Consider the following 20,748-nt stretch of genomic DNA (forward strand, 5'->3'; position numbering starts at 1 on the left):
ATTAAAAAAAGGAGAATATTCTAAGAATATTACGAAGGAGCTTTTACAAATATCTGACACACAGGAGGGCCAATTTGCAACAATGCAAAGATAAAAAATAAAGAAAATAAAAATGGGGGAAACCGGCACACGCGAGGCGCACGTGAGGAAGAGGCCCAGCGGGACTCCTCTACATTTTATACGCCGACCTATCCCTCCCCTTTCGTATAAATATATTCACCCTATTGGTTTTTTTGCTCGGTTGCTCTCTCTCCACTCTTCCTTTTTTTTTTTCCTCCCACTCAGTCGTTCGATGTGTAAGCATCGGCTCAGCCATCATCGCCATCGTCTCCAAAACCCTTCTCTCTACCTCTCCCCCTCTCTCTCTCTGTCGCAAACGCTAGGTACGCATCTCTTCCTCCCCTTTCGCGTCTGCGCCGATATTTATCCCGATCGTGTTCTTTTATTAGGGTTTCTTTTACGGTTCTTGGGTGTAGTTTCTTGATCCGGAATCGGGGGTTTCGGCCGTTCGGAAGCTGATGGCGGGGCACAGGTCGAGCTTCCCGTTGCGGCTGCAGCAGATCTTGTCGGGCGGAAGACAGGTGTCGCCCGCCCTTAAATTGGAATCGGAGCCGGTGAGTCATCTCTTAGATCGATCGATTCTATTGTTTTTCGTTTAGATGTTAATCTTGTCTGTTATTACGGTGGGAATCCGTATATTAGGTCTGGGGGTAAACTAAAGGTGTTATTTTTGTTGATTCTGTTGCTACATGTTCTGATTTATCGAGTACTTTTCTTGCGTTATTGGTTGTTTCAAGTATCTGGTCGAATAGGGTAGGTTGCAGGTTTATGGAGGACGAGAAGCCTTTCTTTTGTGACTATGAAGATAACTCCGGTCAAGATACTCTTTTAATCCAAGTCTTGGATGAATTTATTTTGTACTTTTAGTCTGGACTTGTCCGGATTATTTGTTGCATAAGACTGCATGAATCTTTTTTGTACCATAGGTATTGAGAAGGAATGTTGGCATATGACATGTCAGGAAAGTAGTGAAGCCTGAGAAAGATGTGCATTTTGGGTTAAACTGGCATGATCAACAAAAATAATTAGATTAGAAACACTTCTAACAATTTCAGTGCCATAATTTAGGGAGTGGTGGAGGACGAGTATTACATTTTCCAGAGTTATTATGATGACTCTGTAAATTGTACCTGCAAATTTGGGAGAAATCAACATCCTTAACTTGATAGTCTACAAATATTTGATAGAAGGTTTATGCGCTATGTGGGACAAATAGGAAATGTCATAAATAGATGGTAATAGAGATAATGCTTATTGTGCGGAATGCGATTGTTAATCATTACAGTGATTAGACAACAGAAGTGCATCACAAGTGTTGGTACCATTATAATAAGAAACATGACATCTAAACTTATTTATTTGACTTGATTACCTAGAAGGCTATACAACGATATGGAGAACTTTGGTATAATCTTTGTTATCGTTAACATACCTTCATTGGTCTGGCTCATTTTTGCTCCACGATTTGGCATTATTTATTTTTTATTAGATAGAGAGAATTTGCTAATTATAGTGTGTATAGATATATGATAGACTTCACCAAACCTATTGTTAGATTTTATTTTACAGATTAACTGTATTGTATTTCTTGGGCTAAAACTTTTATAAAAACGGCTCTATTTTAATATGAGCTTTCAGAAAGATAGATATGAACCGAGAATCAATATCTCAAGTACCATGGGCATGGAAGTGCCAAACACATGATCAGCCGCACAGAGTTAGCCAGCATCCAATCTGTTGATCAGAAGACTTTTATAATTATGGGGCTTTTCTACATGCTGGTCTTGAATTGTTCATCTCATTTTTGTAATAAAAATAAATTTGCTTAGATTTTGTAAAGCCAACGTTTAGTTATGATGGTTCAATTTTAAATAGGACCCTTTTCAGTAATTGGCTTGGTTTTGGTTGTACCAAATTTTCTTAAGAAAGAAGCTGGAACAGTTGATTGAATAATGTTGAATGTTTGGAGGTTACAGCGGATGAGTTGAAATAAGTTCAATAACCTACCTTCTGTTGGTAGTATAGGTAAGGATAGAGTGTATTGTAATGCGTGATCTAAATAGAAGTGGAGGGGAGGGTGAATAGATGAAGAGAAATGCATAAAAGTCCAAGAATCACTAATATTTGGTATCTACTTTCATTTAAAATAATTTTCTTCTTCTCAGTTTTCACCTTCAAGACAATATGAAAAATATTTAAATTCAACCCTAAATCATAGTTTGACCTAATAGGGCTCTAGACCGTAAATTTGACTTTCTTTATCAAACATGATATTCTATCTTTACATACATATGTATGTGCTATATATGTTGACTATAAGATTTACTTTATATATTGATGCTTGTGAAATGTCAATTTTATGTCGTACTAGGTATGTTTCAGTGGCATCTGTGTAGTTTAGTTTTCCTTCATTCTTTCTGTGGTTTTCATATTTTCATTACTATTTGAATGTTAGTAGAAGCTACATGAAAGAAGAGAAAAGAAACCTACAATGCATAGGTTTCATAACTTTTTGACTCGCCAAAAGTGATTTCCTGTAATTATCAGTATTTTTCATTTTGATGCCTACTAGAGTAACATAACTACTTTCTATGAATAATTTTTTTCAGACTACATCTCTAATTTACTACTTGAATAGTTTTTTTTTTGTAATTTCACATCCGGTGCTATTTCTTTATTGGATACATATAGAGGAACAGCATGCACCTTTTCTTTTTAAAAGATATATATGGAGGGCTTTTATACCTTGCATCATCAAATGAGCCAAGTGTCAAAATAACCTTTGAAGTCAGATCATGCTGTTTGGCTGTCAAGGGGCTTTTAAGTCACGGAAAAAAAGAAAGAAGCTGTTAGTTTCTGAATATTTGATTTTTTGCTCATAAGACAGACCTAAGTTATTAAAAATTGGAAGTTTTGCTAATGTACTCTAATCAGATGGAAGTACGTAACCAATGTAGTCGAGTATACATGAATCTTATGTAACGAGGTCTTATATGCATAAAGACGTACCTACATTTATATTGGACATGTGTTTTATGCTATTTTTCTTGATGGAATGTTGTATTTAATGGATTTAAATATATTCCTATTGGACTAATATATCGTCATTTGATGCCTGCAGCCGCCAAAAGTAAAAGATTTTATCGAAAGGGTAATTAAAAGTCCATTACATGACATTGCCATACCTCTTTCAGGCTTCCGCTGGGAGTACAATAAGGTGCATCTAATTGATTTTCTCTGGGCCTTCTTTTTTCGAGTTATTTTGTACACACATTATATTAACTCTCTGGATTTGATTCCAGGGAAACTTTCATCACTGGAGGCCGCTTTTTATGCATTTTGACACATACTTCAAGACCTACCTTTCTTGTAGAAAGGACCTTCTTCTATCTGATAACATATCTGAGGAAGATCCATTACCGAAACACTCCATCTTACAAATCCTAAGAGTGATGCAAATTATTTTGGAAAATTGCCACAACAAGACTGCATTTGGTGGCCTTGAGGTAAGCTGGTGGTTTACTATTGCAACTTGGATGCACTTATTGCATTATAACTATTATGGATTGATGACTCATGTTCCCTTTTGAATCAGCATTTCAAGCTTCTTCTTGCGTCAACAGATCCTGAGATTCTTTTAGCTACTTTGGAAACTCTTTCTGCATTGGTGAAAATAAATTTTTCCAAGATGCATGTGAGTGGAAAATTGATTGGGTGTGGCTCTTTGAATAGTCATCTTTTGTCATTAGCTCAGGGCTGGGGAAGCAAAGAAGAAGGTTTGGGTTTGCATTCATGTGTTGTGGCAAATGAGCGAGACCAACATGAAGGATTGTGTTTGTTCCCATCGGATATGGAGAGTAAATGTGATGGTGCCCAATACCGGTTGGGCTCAACTCTTCATTTTGAGTACAACTTGGTTACGTCCCAGGGTTCTGAGCAAACTAGTAGTATTAGCAAATTGTCTAATATGTGTGTCATACACATCCCAGATCTCCATCTCCAGAAGGAGGATGATTTGAGCATTTTGAAGCAGTGCATCGACCAGTTCAATGTCCCTCCTGAGCACAGGTTCTCATTGCTTACGAGGATTAGATATGCACATGCTTTCCGAACTCCAAGGACATGTAGAATGTACAGTAGAATTAGCCTGCTCGCATTTATTGTTTTAGTGCAGTCCAATGATGCTCATGATGAACTTGTGTCCTTCTTTGCAAATGAGCCTGAATATATAAATGAGTTAATTAGGCTTGTTCGATCTGAAGACTCTGTACCTGGGTCTATTAGGGCACTTGCTATGCTTGCATTGGGAGCACAGTTAGCAGCATATGCATCATCTCATGAGCGGGCTAGGGTACTAAGTGGCTCAAGTATCATTTCTTCTGGAAATCGCACAGTACTTCTAAGTGTTCTGCAGAAGGCTATTTTGTCACTTAGTAACCCTAATGACCCTTCCTCTCCAGTATTTGTTGATTCTCTTCTGCAATTTTTTCTGCTTCATGTTCTATCATCTTCGAGTTCTGGGAGTGCTATAAGGGGTTCGGGATTGGTTTCACCTTTGTTGCCTCTTCTGCAAGATAATGATCCTGCTCATATGCATCTTGTCTGCTTAGCAGTAAAGACTCTTCAGAAGTTGATGGAATACAGTAGCCCTGCTGTATCCTTGTTCAAAGATTTGGGAGGGGTTGAACTTTTGACTCAGAGATTACAAATTGAAGTTCACAGAGTTATTGGCACCGCCAATGACAGCAAAGATGCAATGGTAATAGGTGATATAGTGAAGTCTGATGAAGATCACCTGTACTCACAAAAGCGGTTAATCAAGGCTCTGCTCAAAGCATTGGGATCTGCTACATACTCTCCAGCAAATTCTGCAAGATCTCAAAATTCACAGGATAGTTCCTTACCTGCAGCTCTGTCTCTTATATTTCGCAATGCAGATAGATTTGGAGGAGATATATATTTTTCAGCGGTAACTGTTATGAGTGAAATTATTCATAAAGATCCAACATGCTTTCCTGCTTTGGATGAACTTGGTTTACCGGATTCATTTCTATCATCAGTTCTGACTGCATTACTACCATCTTCTAAAGCTCTTATCTGCGTTCCTAATGGTCTCGGTGCAATCTGCCTAAATGCTAGAGGATTGGAGGCTGTCAAGGAAACTTCTGTGTTGCGGTTTCTTGTAGACACTTTCACAACCAGAAAATATTTGATAGCAATGAATGAAGGTGTTGTCCTTTTGGCAAATGCAGTGGAGGAGCTTCTTCGTCATGTATCTTCTTTAAGAAGTATTGGGGTTGATATAATTATTGAGATTATTAATAAACTTTCTTCCATAGAGGAAGACAAATGCAAGGACAGTTCTGGGCTCTCAAATGAGAGCACTGACATGGAAACCGATCTTGAAAATAAGGGAAGTGAAGGGCATGATTTGATGAGTTCAATGGACTCCAGTGGTGATGGCGTCAGTTATGAGCAGTTTGTGCAGTTACGTATTTTCCATGTGATGGTACTAGTTCATCGAACAATGGAAAATTCTGAAACTTGTAGATTGTTTGTAGAAAAGGGAGGTATTAAGACTTTGTTAAAACTTCTATTGCGACCTAGCATTACGCAGTCATCTGAAGGGATGCCAATTGCTTTGCATAGTACTGTGGTCTTCAAGGGCTTTACTCAGCACCATTCTGCACCTCTTGCACAAGCTTTTTCCTCTTGCCTAAGGGAGAATCTGAAGAAAGCTCTCAGTGGATTTAGATCAGTTTCTGGCCTCTTCCTACTCGCGCCTAAGTCTCAAGGAGATGAAGATAATGAAATCTTTTCTTCTCTTTTTGTTGTTGAATTTCTTCTTTTCCTCGCTGCGTCTAGGGATAATCGCTGGATTAGTGCATTGCTCACAGAATTTGGAGATGCCAGCAGGGATGTGCTGGAAGATATTGGACAGGTTCACAGAGAAGTATTGTGGCAGATTGCTTTACTTGAAGATTCAAAAGCTGAGATAGACGCTGACTCTTCCTCTTCTGCCAATGAAGTACAGAGACTGGACCCAACTGTGAATGAACCTGACGAGAATAGGTTCAGTTCTTTCAGGCAATATCTTGATCCTTTGCTAAGGCGAAGAGTTTCTGGATGGAGTATAGAATCTCAAGTTTCTGACCTCATTAATATCTATCGGGATTTTGGCCGTGCAACTAGTGGTTCTCAGAGACTTGGTTTAGATGGGTATCCAAGTTTACGACTTTCATCAAGTTCCCAAGTTCAGTCATCCAACCCTTCGGATCCTAGCACTAGTAGCAAGATTGAAGAGGAGAAGAAGAGATCTTACCGGGACATGATGAGATCGCTTTCATATCATATTAACCATCTTTTTATGGAGCTTGGAAAAGCAATGTTGCTTGCTTCTCGTCGTGAAAATAATCCTGTAAATGTCTCTCCTTCTGTCGTATCTGTTGGTACTACTGTTGCCTCCATTTTAACGGAACATTTGAACTTTGGAGGGCATGCAACTCCTTCTGAGAGAGAAGTACCTGTGACTACAAAATGTCGGTATCTTGGGAAGGTCATTGATTTTATTGATGGGATTTTGTTAGACAAGCCAGAATCATGTAACCCGATCATGCTGAAATGCTTTTATGGCCGTGGGGTTATTCAAGCGATCTTAACCACATTTGAAGCTACCAGTCAGCTGCTTTTTGCTGTAAATTTGGTGCCAGCTTCACCTATGGAGACAGATGAGAGAAGTTGTAAAGAAGAAAAGGAAGAAACAGATTATTCTTGGATATATGGTCCATTAGCCAGCTATGGTACACTTATGGACCACCTTGTGACATCATCTTTCATTCTATCTTCTTCCACAAAGCAGTTACTTGAACAACCTATTGCGAATTCAACTGTTCCGTTTCCTCAGGATGCTGAAGCATTTGTGAAGTTACTTCAGTCCAAGATATTAAAGGCTATTCTTCCTATCTGGGCTCACCCTCACTTTTCTGACTGCAATTTGGAGTTTATTAGTGCAATGATATCTATTATGAGGCATGTTTATTCTGGGGTGGAAGTTACAAATGTTGGTGGCAATACTGGACCTCGTTTAGCTGGTCCTCCTCCCGACGAGTCTACAATATCACTAATTGTGGAGATGGGCTTTTCTCGTGCAAGGGCGGAAGAAGCATTGAGGCAGGTTGGAACGAATAGTGTTGAAATTGCAACTGATTGGTTGTTTTCACATCCTGAAGAACCACAAGAAGATGCTGAACTTGCTCGTGCTCTTGCCATGTCTCTAGGGAACTCTGATGCATCCCTTAAAGAAGATGAAATTGCAAAGCCTAATGATGTTGACCTGGAAGAGGAAGCAGTTCAATTGCCTCCTGTTGATGAAATATTGTCTTCTTGTATGAGACTTCTACAGACGAAGGAATCATTAGCTTTCCCTGTTCGTGATCTTCTTGTGATGATTTGCTCTCAAGATGATGGTCAATACCGATCGAAGGTCCTTACATATATCATTGAGCATGTGAAACATTGCTTCATGACATCTGATGCATCCAAGAAAACTGTGCTCTCTTCCCTGTTTCACGTTCTTGCATTAATGCTCCATGAAGATGCAGTGGCCCGAGAAGTTGCAGCCCAGGCTGGTCTGATCAAGATTGCTTTAGATTTGCTCTCAGGATGGGATATGGGTTCACATAATGGTGAGAAAGCAGAAGTTCCAAAGTGGGTTACTGCCTGTTTTCTTTCTATTGATCGTATGCTTCAGGTTGATCCAAAACTGACTCCAGCAATTACCGTAATGGAGCTTCTGAAAAAGGATAACTTGAATTCTCAAACTCCCATTGTCATTGATGAGAACATGAAAAAGGATTCTGAATCCTCATCAACTGTGGGTTTTTTAGATATGGAGAATCAGAAAAAGCTCTTGGAGATATGTTGCAGATGCATACAAAGCCATCTACCTTCTGAGACAATGCATGTGGTGCTTCAGTTATGTGCTACACTCACCAAAGTTCATACAGTTGCTGTGACTTTTCTAGATTCTGGAGGGTTGCATGCATTGCTTAGTTTGCCACCGAGTAGCTTATTTTCTGGATTCAACAATGTGGCAGCTGCAATCATCCGGCACATTCTGGAAGATCCCCACACTCTTCAGCAGGCAATGGAGTTAGAGATACGTCATAGTCTTGTCACTGCTACAAATAGACATTCAAATGCACGGGTTACACCACGTAACTTTGTCCAAAATTTGGCATTTGTTATCTCTAGGGATCCGGTAGTATTTATGAAGGCTGCTCAGTCTGTATGCCAGATTGAGATGGTTGGTGACAGACCATATGTTGTCCTGTTGAAAGATCGTGAGAAAGAGAAAAGCAAGGAGAAGGAGAAAGGCAAAGAAAATGAGAAGGACAAGTCACCAGGTGTTGATGGGAAAATAACCTCGGGGGATGTGAGTTCAATTGCCCCTGGAAGCGGACATGGCAAACTGCCAGATTCGAACTTGAAGAATGGCAAAGCTCATCGAAAATCTCCTCAAAGTTTTGTTACTGTAATTGAGCATCTGTTGGATCTGGTTGTAACTTTTCTTCCTCCTCTAAAAGTCGAGGATCAATCTGATGGTTTAACTGGTACCTCACCTATAGCTGACATGGACATTGACAACACTTCAGGTAATAAGGGAAAAGGAAAGGCTGTTGTTGGTTCGTCTGAAGAAAGCAAGATTGCTAGTCAGGAGGCTTCAGCTTCTCTTGCCAAAACAGCTTTCATTTTAAAGTTGCTGACAGAGATAATCTTGACCTATGCTTCTTCCATACATGTTCTGCTTCGTCGGGATGCAGATATCAGTAGTTTCCGCGGCCCTTTACGGCGTATATCTGGTATTAGCACTGGGGGAGTATTTCATCATATTCTACACAAATTCCTTCCATACGCTGGGAGCCAAAAGAAGGACAAGAAAGCAGATGGAGATTGGAGGCAGAAACTAGCTACAAGGGCTAATCAATTTTTGGTGGCATCATCTATTCGTTCTGCGGAGGCAAGGAAAAGGATATTTTCTGAAATCAATACTGTTTTTGTTGAATTCATCGATCTGTCCAGTGCTTGCAGAGCACCAGATCTTAGTATGAATGCATTTGTTGATCTTCTTAATGATATCTTAGCTGCCCGCTCACCGACTGGCTCCTATATCTCAGCAGAAGCATCGGTGACTTTTATAGATGTCGGGCTGGTTCGATCCTTGACTCGAACTCTGCAGGTTCTGGACTTGGATCATACGGACTCACCAAAGATCGTTACTGGGATTGTCAAGGCTCTCGAATTGGTTACTAAAGAATATGTTCATTCTGCGGATCTTAGTGCAAAGGGGGACAATTCATTGAAGGTTGCTTCAGATCATAATCAAGTACAATCCTCTTATAATATCGGTGGTAGATTCCAGCCTCTGGAGACAACATCCCAAGCTGATCACAATGAAGTGATGGCTGACCACATGGAATCCTATAATGCTGTTCAAACTTCAGGCAGTTCAGATTCTGTTACGGATGATATGGATCATGATCGTGATTTGGATGGTGGCTTTGCTCGTGGGCATGAAGATGATTCTATGCATGAAAATTCTGAAGATGGTGCTGGCAATGAGAATGGTACAACTACTGTGGAAATCAGATTCGATATTCCACTCAATGCAGAGAATCATATGGTTGATGAAGATGATGATGAAGATATGTCGGGGGATGATGGAGATGAAGCTGAAGAAGATGACGATGAGGATGATGATGATGAGGAAAATGATGATTTGGAGGAAGATGAAGTCCACCAGATTTCACATCCTGACACAGATCAGGATGATCATGAAATTGATGACGAAGAATTTGATGAGGATGTATTAGAGGAGGATGATGATGAGGATGAGGATGATGATGGAGTCATTCTCCGATTGGAGGAGGGGATTAATGGACTAAATGTTTTTGATCATATTGAGGTTTTCAGTGGGAACAACAGTTTTTCTGGTGATACACTACGCGTGATGCCTCTTGACATATTTGGCTCAAGACGTCAAGGTCGTACTACATCTATATACAATCTTCTTGGAAGAGCTGGTGATCATGGTGCCCATCGTGAACATCCACTTTTGGAGGAGCCTTCTTCTTTTAGGCACCTTGTTCATCAAAGACAATCAGGTGTGCCATTACTTGTGGACAACTCATCTTTTTGCACAATTGCATTATTCAATATTTTTCACTAGAAATTTACGATGAGTATGAAGAAATCTAATTAGGCAATAAAGGTCAAAAACTTAAGTATTTTAAAGTAGGGTTAAATACATTTTATCTTGTACTTATGTTCAAAATTACTTTACCCTTCTATATTTAAAAAAATATCAAACCAGTTACTATACTTATGAGAGTGAGACTATTAATTTTTCTGTTAAATTTAACCTAAGTATTATGACTATTTTGGTAATTTTGCTGTATCATAAAATCAAAATTTGTATCTCTTTTCTAACAAACACGATAGGGGCATTTTGGTTATTTTGATGTTATTCAATTAAGTTTAATGAAAAATTTAACGGCTTCACTTTAGTCATAAGTATAAAAATTTGTTTGAGACTTTTTGAAGTATAAGAGAGTGAAGTTATTTTAGGCATAAGTATTGGGCGGTAGAATGTATTTAACCCTTTAAAGAATCTCGACCATTTCTTTAACTGACCCATGAGATTTGAAATTTCAGATAATACAGTTGATATGGCCTTCTCAGATAGAAATCATGAGAGTACTTCCTCGCGTTTGGATGCTATATTCCGGACGTTAAGAAGCGGACGACATGGGCACCGTTTCAACATGTGGCTTGATAACAGCCAGCAACGTGGTGGATCTACTGGCCCTGCAGTACCTCAAGGCATTGAGGAGTTGCTTATTTCACATTTGAGGAGGCCTACAGTTGAACCACTTTCTGACCAAACAGTGTCTGCAATTCGTCCTCAAGAAAATGATGCAGCTAGCCAGTTACAAAGATCAGAAGCTGATGCAAGAATTGAAACACCTGCAAGTCACAGTGAGAACAATGAGAACTTGGTTATCCCTCTGTCCAGATCTGTGGCAGATTCTGGTACTGCTGGTGTCATACCGCCTAGTGGTGATTCTGTCCACGAAAGAGATGTGTCCAATGCAAGTGAGCAACTTACTGACATGCAGTATGAACGCAGTGATGCTGCTGCACGAGATGTGGAAGCAGTCAGTCAAGCAAGCAGTGGAAGTGGGGCTACTTTGGGGGAAAGCCTTCGTAGCTTGGAGGTGGAAATAGGAAGCGTTGATGGACATGATGATGGAGAAAGGCAAGGGGCTTCAGATAGACTCCCTTTGGGTGATCTGCCACCGGTTGCTCGAGTAAGAAGGTCCTCGGGAAGCACTGTGCCATTAAGCAGCCGAGATATATCTTTGGAAAGTGTTACTGAAGTTCCACAAAATCCAAGCCAAGGATCTGATCAGGGTGGCCTACAAGAGCAGCAGCCGGATAGAAATGTTGATTCAGACTCAATTGATCCTACATTCTTAGAGGCCCTTCCAGAGGAGTTGCGAGCTGAACTTCTTTCTTCACGACAGAGTCAAGTGGCACAACCTTCTGTTGAGCAACCCCAGAATGATGGGGATATTGACCCTGAATTCCTTGCTGCTCTTCCACCAGATATTCGAGAAGAGGTCTTAGCACAACAACGAGCTCAAAGGCTACAACAATCGCAAGAGTTAGAAGGACAACCTGTTGAAATGGATGCAGTTTCAATAATTGCAACATTCCCTTCAGAAATACGTGAGGAGGTGTGCATAGTTCACTTTGTTATGTAATATTTGTTAATGTTGTGCTATGCCCATCTCTTTGGGAATTCTGCATTTAATTTTTTAGCTGCCAACTTGTGGAGAAGTTTAATTATTTAGGATGTAGCTAGTCATGTGCAGTAGTCTCTTTCTTACTGTTCAAGATATGCATTTCAGGTGCTTTTGACTTCTCCTGATACTCTACTGGCTACTTTGACCCCTGCACTTGTTGCTGAAGCAAATATGTTGCGGGAAAGGTTTGCTCATCGGTATCATGGTGGCACACTTTTTGGCATGAATTCTAGAAGTAGGCGGGGTGAATCTTCGAGGCGGGGTGATATAATTGGTTCTAATCTAGACAGAAATGCTGGAGATGCTGCTTCCCACAAATCAATAGGTAAGCTGATCGAAGCTGATGGCATTCCTCTGGTGGACACAGATGGTTTAAAAGCGTTGATTAGGTTGCTTCGTGTTGTTCAGGTAATTATTTATTGCTTTTGGTCTGTACTTCAACTCCAGTTGTATTACTTACACTTTGAATTGTTTCATCACAGCCCCTATATAAAGGTCAACTACAGAGGCTTCTCTTGAACCTATGTGCCCATCATGAAACTAGAACTTCTTTAGTGCAAATTCTGGTGGATATACTTATGCTTGATCTTCAGGGATTCACTAGTAAAACAGTTGATTCTGCTGAGCCACCATTCAGGTTATATGGTTGCCAAAGCTATGTTACATATTCCCGTCCTCAACACTCAGATGGTAACTGCTTTGCATTTTAGTTACTCTATCTAAAGAGTGGTGTGTTAGATCTTTTATTGTTCATGTTGATTACCTTATTCATTGATTGTTTCGTCAATTTATAACAATATAAAACTTGTATATGCTTGACTTTTAACGATCTAGATAGAGATTGACATTAACGGTAAGTAGTTTTCTCAGTGTTCTCTCTCTCTCTCTTGAATATGTAGGAGTGCCACCATTGGTGTCTCGCCGTATTTTAGAAACACTGACATACCTGGCCAGGAATCATCCTAATGTAGCAAAACTCTTGCTTCATCTCGACCTTCCTCATCCAACTGCATGTCAGGCAGAAGCTTCTGATCAGGGGCGTGGTAAGGCTATTATTATGGAAGAAGATAAACCTGAAGATAAGAGAGGAGTTTTGGCCATTGTGCTCCTTCTGAGTCTCCTAAATCAGCCATTGTACATGCGAAGTGTAGCTCATCTTGAACAGGTATGCAACTTTATTGTGGTTTTATTCAGCTAAGATTCTTATGTAGTTTACCTTCTCAATAACCATTTGCTGCAGTTGTTAAACCTTCTTGAAGTTGTCATGGTCAATGCTGACAATGATTCTGGCCGATCTGCTAAATCTGAAGCATCTCCTCAGAAACCAGTTGGTTCTGAGAGCATCATGCAAGATGCACAGGAGAATGCAAACACTATTGGATCCGCTGCTACTGTTGATCACACATCTAAGGCCGAAGATACTAGACAAACTGCTGCCTCTGCTACGAACAGTGAAAGTTCTATAAGTGCTTTACTTCTTAGCTTACCAAAACCGGAACTCCGACTCCTCTGTTCATTGCTTGCACGTGAAGGGTATGTAACATTTTTTTCTTTTACATGATTTTCTCTTACAAAACATCCAGTTCTTAGTACCATTTCTGGTTTTAAACATGACTTGTGAATACACCTCCATTTTCCCTCTTTTGTTGCTTGTATCCTTGTATTAGGAAATGATATTTCTGTTTGCGGAGAATATATTAATATTGAGATGCGTAATTTGTAAAATATGAGTTCAATATAAAGTTGTGTTGGTATCTTTTGTAGGACGTTATCACACATTTGCGCCATCTAAATATTGTTATGATGTGTTACTAAAAAGTTAGCTGACTGAGTTGGTACCAAATTTTGTTTGATCTGGTTAATACTTCCCTTAAGATATCAATAGCTCCTAATATAATCCATTTTATTAATTGAGATGCTTGTTTTAGGACCTTTTATTTAGTGCTATGATAATGTGATATAAGCACTTGCTTGCTATGATCTTAATGTACTCGGAGGTGGTTCATCAATTTTTTTTCTTCGGAGCTTTTGCAGTTGAGCTACTTTATGTTCACTGGTAAAAGAAACTGTGTGTGTGTGTGTGTGTGTGTGTTAATGCTGAGATTTTATCAGCTGTTCAACTGTGGCAGGATAGGATCGTCTTCTACTTCTGTCTTTATTTGGAAGAAAAGAATAGGTCTTCTGTTTTACTTTTGCTCTTTTATCTTCAGCAGTTTAGGCTGATAATGCATACACAACCATTTGTAGATACTAAAGTTTCATTCTGGTTGATTTATTTAGATGGTGCTTATTCTGTAATTTCTGCAGATTGTCTGATAATGCATACGTTCTCGTGGCTGAGGTATTGAGAAAGATTGTGGCTCTGGCTCCTATGTATTGTAGTCTCTTCATAACAGAGCTTGCACATTCAATGCAAAGCCTAACTGTATGTGCAATGAATGAGTTGCAATTATACGAAGATGCTGAAAAGGCTCTTATCAGCGCATCCTCAACAAATGGGACTGCTATACTGAGAGTTTTGCAGGCATTGAGCTCTCTTGTCACTGTCTTACAAGAGAAGAAGGATCCTCATATTCTTCCTGAGAAAGAGTACGCTGATGCTCTTTCTCAGGTATGGGATATAAATGCAGCACTGGAATCCTTGTGGCTAGATTTGAGCAGCTGCATAAGCAAAATAGAGAGTTCTTCAGCATCTTCATCAGATCTGGTTCCTACTTCTGGAAGTGTGACATCCTCAAGTGCAGGTGTAGTGCCTCCTCTTCCAGCAGGCACCCAAAATATATTGCCTTACATAGAGTCATTCTTTGTAACATGTGAAAAGTTGCGACCTGGGCAATCAGATGCTGTTCAAGATTATGCTGCGGCAACAACTTCTGATATTGAAGATGCTTCAACTTCGACCAGTGGGCATAAATCATCAGGAACTAGTGGGCAAGTTGAAGAGAAGCACAGTGCCTTTGTGAAGTTCTCAGAGAAACACAGGAAATTGCTGAATGCCTTCATTCGTCAAAATCCTGGGTTGCTTGAGAAATCATTTTCTCTGATGCTAAAAGTTCCACGTTTTGTCGACTTTGACAATAAACGTGCCCATTTTCGTTCTAAGATAAAACATCAGCATGATCACCATCACAGTCCTGTGAGGATTTCTGTGAGACGAGCTTACATACTTGAGGACTCATATAACCAACTCAGAATGCGATCACCTCAGGATCTTAAAGGAAGACTAACTGTTCATTTTCAAGGAGAAGAGGGTATTGATGCTGGTGGGCTTACGAGGGAATGGTATCAGTTGCTCTCTCGTGTGATTTTTGACAAGGGTGCGTTACTATTCACAACTGTGGGCAATGAGTTGACATTTCAACCAAATCCTAATTCTGTTTACCAAACAGAACATCTATCCTATTTCAAGTTTGTCGGGCGAGTGGTGGGTGCTGTTTCTTATTTGGACAGTTCTTTTAGAGATAGCTTTTCTTCTTTTTCTTTCATTCTTCTTATATGCCATTATCTGCTATCATCCAGGTTGGTAAAGCACTCTTTGATGGCCAGCTTTTGGATGTCCATTTTACTCGATCTTTCTACAAGCACATTCTTGGAGTTAAGGTTACATATCACGACATTGAGGCTATTGATCCTGATTACTATAAGAACCTAAAGTGGATGCTTGAGGTATGTCTTTGCACTTGTATTCTTTGGTTTGTTACATTTATCTTATACTTAGCTTTTGATTTGAACCAATTTTCTGTGTTGGTATTGCAGAATGATATAAGTGACATTTTGGACCTTACCTTTAGCATGGACGCTGATGAAGAGAAGTTGATACTATATGAGAAGGCAGAGGTAGTGGCTTCAGTAACATTGTTGTTATGAGTTCTTAAATAAATTATCACAGCTTAGTTGACTATTTTTTTTTCTAAATATACATATAAATGTAAGAAACTTTTGTGTGTTGGTTCAAACACTTATAGGCAGTGATTGCCTCCTATATATTTAGTCTCAGATCTACTTACTCAAAAACCTTTTGGTTTTAATTTCACCACTATATTTTTAGACTTCAGTAAACAATTAGTTTTGGTAGTTGATTTATGTGGCATGAATTCAAATTGATTTTCATCTGCACTTGCTGAGTTGCTTCAACTCAACTTTATTTGGTTATTCTCTTTCAAAGTAATGTAATATGACAGTAAGTTAAGTTCCATGATGCAACTCTTTCTATCTACATTTGATTTTGTAATTCTTGGCCTTTTCAACTTTTGTTAATTCGACTTGTAAACCAGGATAAGCATATATTCTCTAATCATCTCAACCCAGTGTGATTTCTAAGTTTCTGTCTTTTTCCAAAGTATTCCTGACGATAGTTGATTTATGTTTTCATGCTAGATGCTTGATAGCCATCATTAATCTTTTGCATGGAAAGCATAAAAATGGATTCTTGCTTAAATAGTGCTTCTATGAACATGTTTGTGGTGTAATAATCAGAGTAATATGCCTAGTCCACCTTAACTTTTATCGTGATATTTAAGCTTTCATTTATCTACTAAATTATGTTGTATGACTTTGCTATTTTCATCAGTCCTTACTGTTGGCTAATTTATGTATCTTGTGCAGGTAACTGACTCTGAATTGATTCCAGGGGGGCGAAACATTAGGGTTACTGAAGAAAACAAGCATGAATATGTTAACCGAGTAGCTGAACATCGGTTAACAACAGCTATTAGGCCTCAGATAAATGCTTTTATGGATGGATTTAATGAATTAATTCCTCGAGATCTGATATCCATATTCAATGATAAAGAATTTGAACTGTTAATCAGCGGTCTTCCGGATATTGATTGTGCGCTCCTCACTTAATGCCTATTGTTAGACCTTGTAGACTATTTAAATAATGTGGCTGCAAATCTGACTCTGATCATTTTTTTATTCTCAATTTTTCTTGTAGTGGATGATTTAAGAGCAAATACCGAGTATTCTGGCTACAGCAATGCTTCCCCTGTCATTCAGTGGTTCTGGGAAGTCGTTCAAGGGTTCAGTAAAGAGGATAAAGCACGGTTCCTTCAATTTGTGACTGGCACTTCCAAGGTACATGCCTAAAAGTGATTTGTTCATTTCAGTTTCTGGCTCATACATGCATATGATACAAAGTTTGGGGTCACGGTGAACCATTGGGCAAAAGAGATTAAAGTAGATGGGGAAAACAAGCCAATCTCTCATTATATATTTTGAGTCCTCAATGGACTTCTATAGGAGATCCTAACTTTCTAAGAAAGCCTATTTGACTAATAATACAGCTCTTTGGATGACCTAAGCAAACCCTAATTCATTAGGACTCTAGTCTATAACAAATGCTCACATAAACAGTTCCTTGCATAGTGCTGTAAAGAGTATCTATGCTACAGTAAATTCGGGAAAAAAGAGACTAGAAGATATAAAATGTATGGATATAAATAGTTACGTTAAGTCTAAGGACTATGTAAACTCCACCCTGGACCTTCATCCTTCATCATGTAGCTTATCAGTTTGTTACAGTAATGTTGCAATACTTTGTCATTTATCTTCAAATATTTTTCTTATTCCCTTTTCGTCGGCCTAGCTATCGGAAACCTTTTTCTGTGCTTCCACTTTGCCTTATATCTTTAAAACTAAAATTTTGACTTCTCTTCTCTTTGATGCTGGCGAAGCAATACTTATGCATGACTAGCTTGTAATATAGATAAAAAGTAAATTATAGATATGAGATGTTTCCAGTACTATTTTAAATCTTTTTTCTCGCCTTTGTGATTTCCCATTCAAATGACTTGGCTGGAGTTCAGTCATTTTGCCCGCTTTTCAACTATTTATTACTTTAATGCTACTACATTTTCTAGTTATACCTGTACTCTTCTTTTCTTTCTAGAACATTTCTTCTACAAGAGAATTGAAGTAGGAGTATTTAGTTAGCAAGTGGAATGAATTTATGTAGTCTTTATAATGATATGCAGCGTCAGCCAAAGCACGTTGCTTCATTCATTTGCTTCTGTCTTGAGTATATGCATCAACATTTGCACAAAAGAAGATATATGTGCAGTCACCTTATTTTTTTCTTCTGATCTGGATTCTTATTTTCTTTTGCTATGAATCTTTTCTTTCATAATATGCTGATGTTCTCACTTAAAAACAATAGGTACCATTGGAAGGTTTCAGCGCTCTTCAGGGAATCTCAGGCTCGCAGAGGTTTCAGATACACAAGGCATATGGCAGCCCCCATCATCTGCCCTCAGCTCATACTTGGTACCTTTTTATTCTCTGTTCCTTCATGAAGCTTGAGTAGATGTTACAATCTGGAATTCTTTGAATTATAGGAAGACTGTTTTTTTATAAGAAAAGCTCTGTTTTCAGAAGAAATCTGAATAAGTACTATATATTTAGTTGTTTCAACATGGCCTGATGTCTAAATCTAGATTTGTCATAGATTTCAATCCTGCTACTCAGTAATCCCTGGTTCACTGCTTTTCTATTTGAGCAAATCTTGGTCAGTGCCATATTTCATACATAGAAATTTGAACCCAGAAAACCATTTATGAAGAGTGGTTCTAATTGCTGGGTCTGATATAATTTTCCATGTATGTTAGCCAAGTTGTATTTTTGTTTCCTCCATAACTTATTTAAACAACCAAGTACTGGATTTAGATTCAAATGCTGATGTTACTGTAAGATGAAAAGAATGAGGCCTATTATTTTGTCCATAACCACTAATTATGGTGACTCTATATATCATTGCTCCTTTATGGCGTTTCTACTTGAAAAGTTTTTCTTAAAAATTTCTATCTCCATTTTCTGCAGCTTCAACCAATTAGACCTGCCCGAGTACACATCCAAAGACCAGCTGCAGGAAAGGCTCCTCCTAGCCATTCATGAAGGAAGTGAAGGGTTTGGATTTGGTTGATAATTGAAGTTCTAGCTGCTCGCATGCGTAGAAGTTGTACAGACACTATTGTTGCAAGGGCGAGAATGCATCCAGTAGCCCGATCAGCCATTCGTAAGAGGAGTTAAATTTGTCAACACCCGTCAAATATATAGAGCCCTATAGTCGGTTGACCAGGATTTGTACATCTTGGTTTGGAATTTTTAACTGTGCAGAGATAAAGGTGGTGGGAGAGTGCAGGCAACTGTGTTGGCGCACGAGTATGATGTTTGGCTTTGGCCTTTGGGTGATCTTTACTTGCTGCTTTTTAGTATAGTCCTTTGTAATCCTTTCTCCTCCTCCCCCCTCCCTTTTTTTACAAATGTGGAATCCTCTAGATGCTTTATGGATTCTGGTGGAGTCGTCAAACTTGTACAAGGAAATACACCCAAATATTGTGAATCGGCCTTTGAATTGATGAAATGCATATCTTTATTTATATCATTGTTACCTGCTGCACAATTTCCTGAGCTTCACAGGGGCTTCAGTTTATATGTTATGATATTTCCATCGGAAAATATATATTTTGGAAAATGAAATTGATGATTGATTGATTACACGGATTACTCACTGGGGATGAATTGCTTTTAATCATCGCTCGAGGCAGGTCACAAATTTTGGGCTAGATAGTTGGAATCTTCGGAATAATCTTGGAGTTTGCTGTGGCTTATGAGTTTACTAGTAAGGAGGGAATTAAATCTCTTCGTTTTCTTCTCACGCGAGTAGATATAGCATCTACTTTAGAAATAATTTTTCTGAGTACAATTTATTTCAGAATAGTAACTAAATATTATTATAACTCAATTTAAAATTTATTATTAATCAAAATTACGTCTTATTATATCACACCTTAATTTAATTACTAATTTATCTTTGTATCTATTCAATCAATTTACTTTTTTTGAATAAAATAAAATAAATATTTTTCTATTTTATTTTATTTTATATATCACATCAAAAATAATTATTACACTATTATTTAAAAATATATATATAAAATTAATTCTAAAATAAAGACTACGTAATGATAAAAGTTTTAAAATTTACTTTATTTCTAAAGTAAAACAGTTGTTCTCCACCACATTCCCTGCCTAAATAAAGAGGCCATTATAGAAAGAATAAAAACAGTAGGGGGGAAGAAGATGTATTTAACTAAGATAAAAGTCCAGGACCCACTTACCAATCCCATTCAAAATGAACTACGTTCCGTCTAATCCCATCATTTCCTTGTTAATCTAACAGAGCTTATCTTACCTTTAATTAACATCACTTGCGGTGCAAGGCATTGCCGGCCACGTCATTATTCCACCACTTGCGGTAAATTGGTAATGGAGCACGACCCTTCAGTTGTGGGTCCCACTATCCCAAAACATGCTAAGGGTCGTCAAATTCTTTTTTTTTTTTTAATAGTTCTTCTTAAAAAAAAATTTAAAATTTTAATGTAGCTGAATTTATTTAATATTTTATGTAATAGTGAATTTATTTAATATTTCAGCAGTATTTTAGCCTATTTTGATCGGTAAACTAGAATAATAAATAATTTTAATAAGACCAGTTTTTGGTCAAACACTCTATTAAGAACTTTGCACACTTAATTTCCCTTCTCAGTAGAAAAAATAAAATAATCAAAGGAATTAATTGATCAAACTCCACGCAAAAGGGTAAAATCGTAATTCAGCTTATCACCGACAACTTAAGCCTACTGGGATAGCCTATCCTAGGAGAGGACTAAATAGAGGAAAGAAAAAGGAACGGATCTGCTACAAACTATAAAGTAGGACTTTACAATCCGTCTGCTTGGACGCCTCCAAACTCTGCCAGTTACCCTGTTTGTAGCGAGTTCCTGCATCTAAGAATGCGTACGATCACCTCCAACATGTTTCT

The 20,748-nt window shown here is 38.4% G+C and overlaps 1 protein-coding gene across 1 annotated transcript; it reads left to right on the plus strand.

The window, feature by feature from the left end:
• The first annotated feature begins 237 nt into the window (after positions 1 to 237).
• Positions 238 to 19,308, plus strand: LOC140763477 (E3 ubiquitin-protein ligase UPL2-like). Its single transcript, XM_073101720.1, has 17 exons — positions 238 to 383; positions 477 to 614; positions 3,182 to 3,277; positions 3,363 to 3,566; positions 3,656 to 10,223; positions 10,774 to 11,858; positions 12,033 to 12,335; positions 12,410 to 12,617; positions 12,827 to 13,092; positions 13,168 to 13,460; positions 14,235 to 15,351; positions 15,447 to 15,593; positions 15,684 to 15,764; positions 16,533 to 16,758; positions 16,864 to 17,003; positions 18,085 to 18,191; positions 18,744 to 19,308. The coding sequence occupies exons 2-17, from the start codon at positions 519 to 521 to the stop codon at positions 18,844 to 18,846; spliced, it is 11,040 nt and encodes a 3,679-aa protein (XP_072957821.1). The 5' UTR covers positions 238 to 383; positions 477 to 518; the 3' UTR covers positions 18,847 to 19,308.
• The last annotated feature ends 1,440 nt before the right edge of the window (positions 19,309 to 20,748 follow it).

The sequence above is a fragment of the Typha angustifolia genome, chromosome 1 (assembly GCF_048772165.1).
Source record: "Typha angustifolia cultivar Huaian chromosome 1, ASM4877216v1, whole genome shotgun sequence".
Classification (NCBI taxonomy): Eukaryota; Viridiplantae; Streptophyta; class Magnoliopsida; order Poales; family Typhaceae; genus Typha; species Typha angustifolia.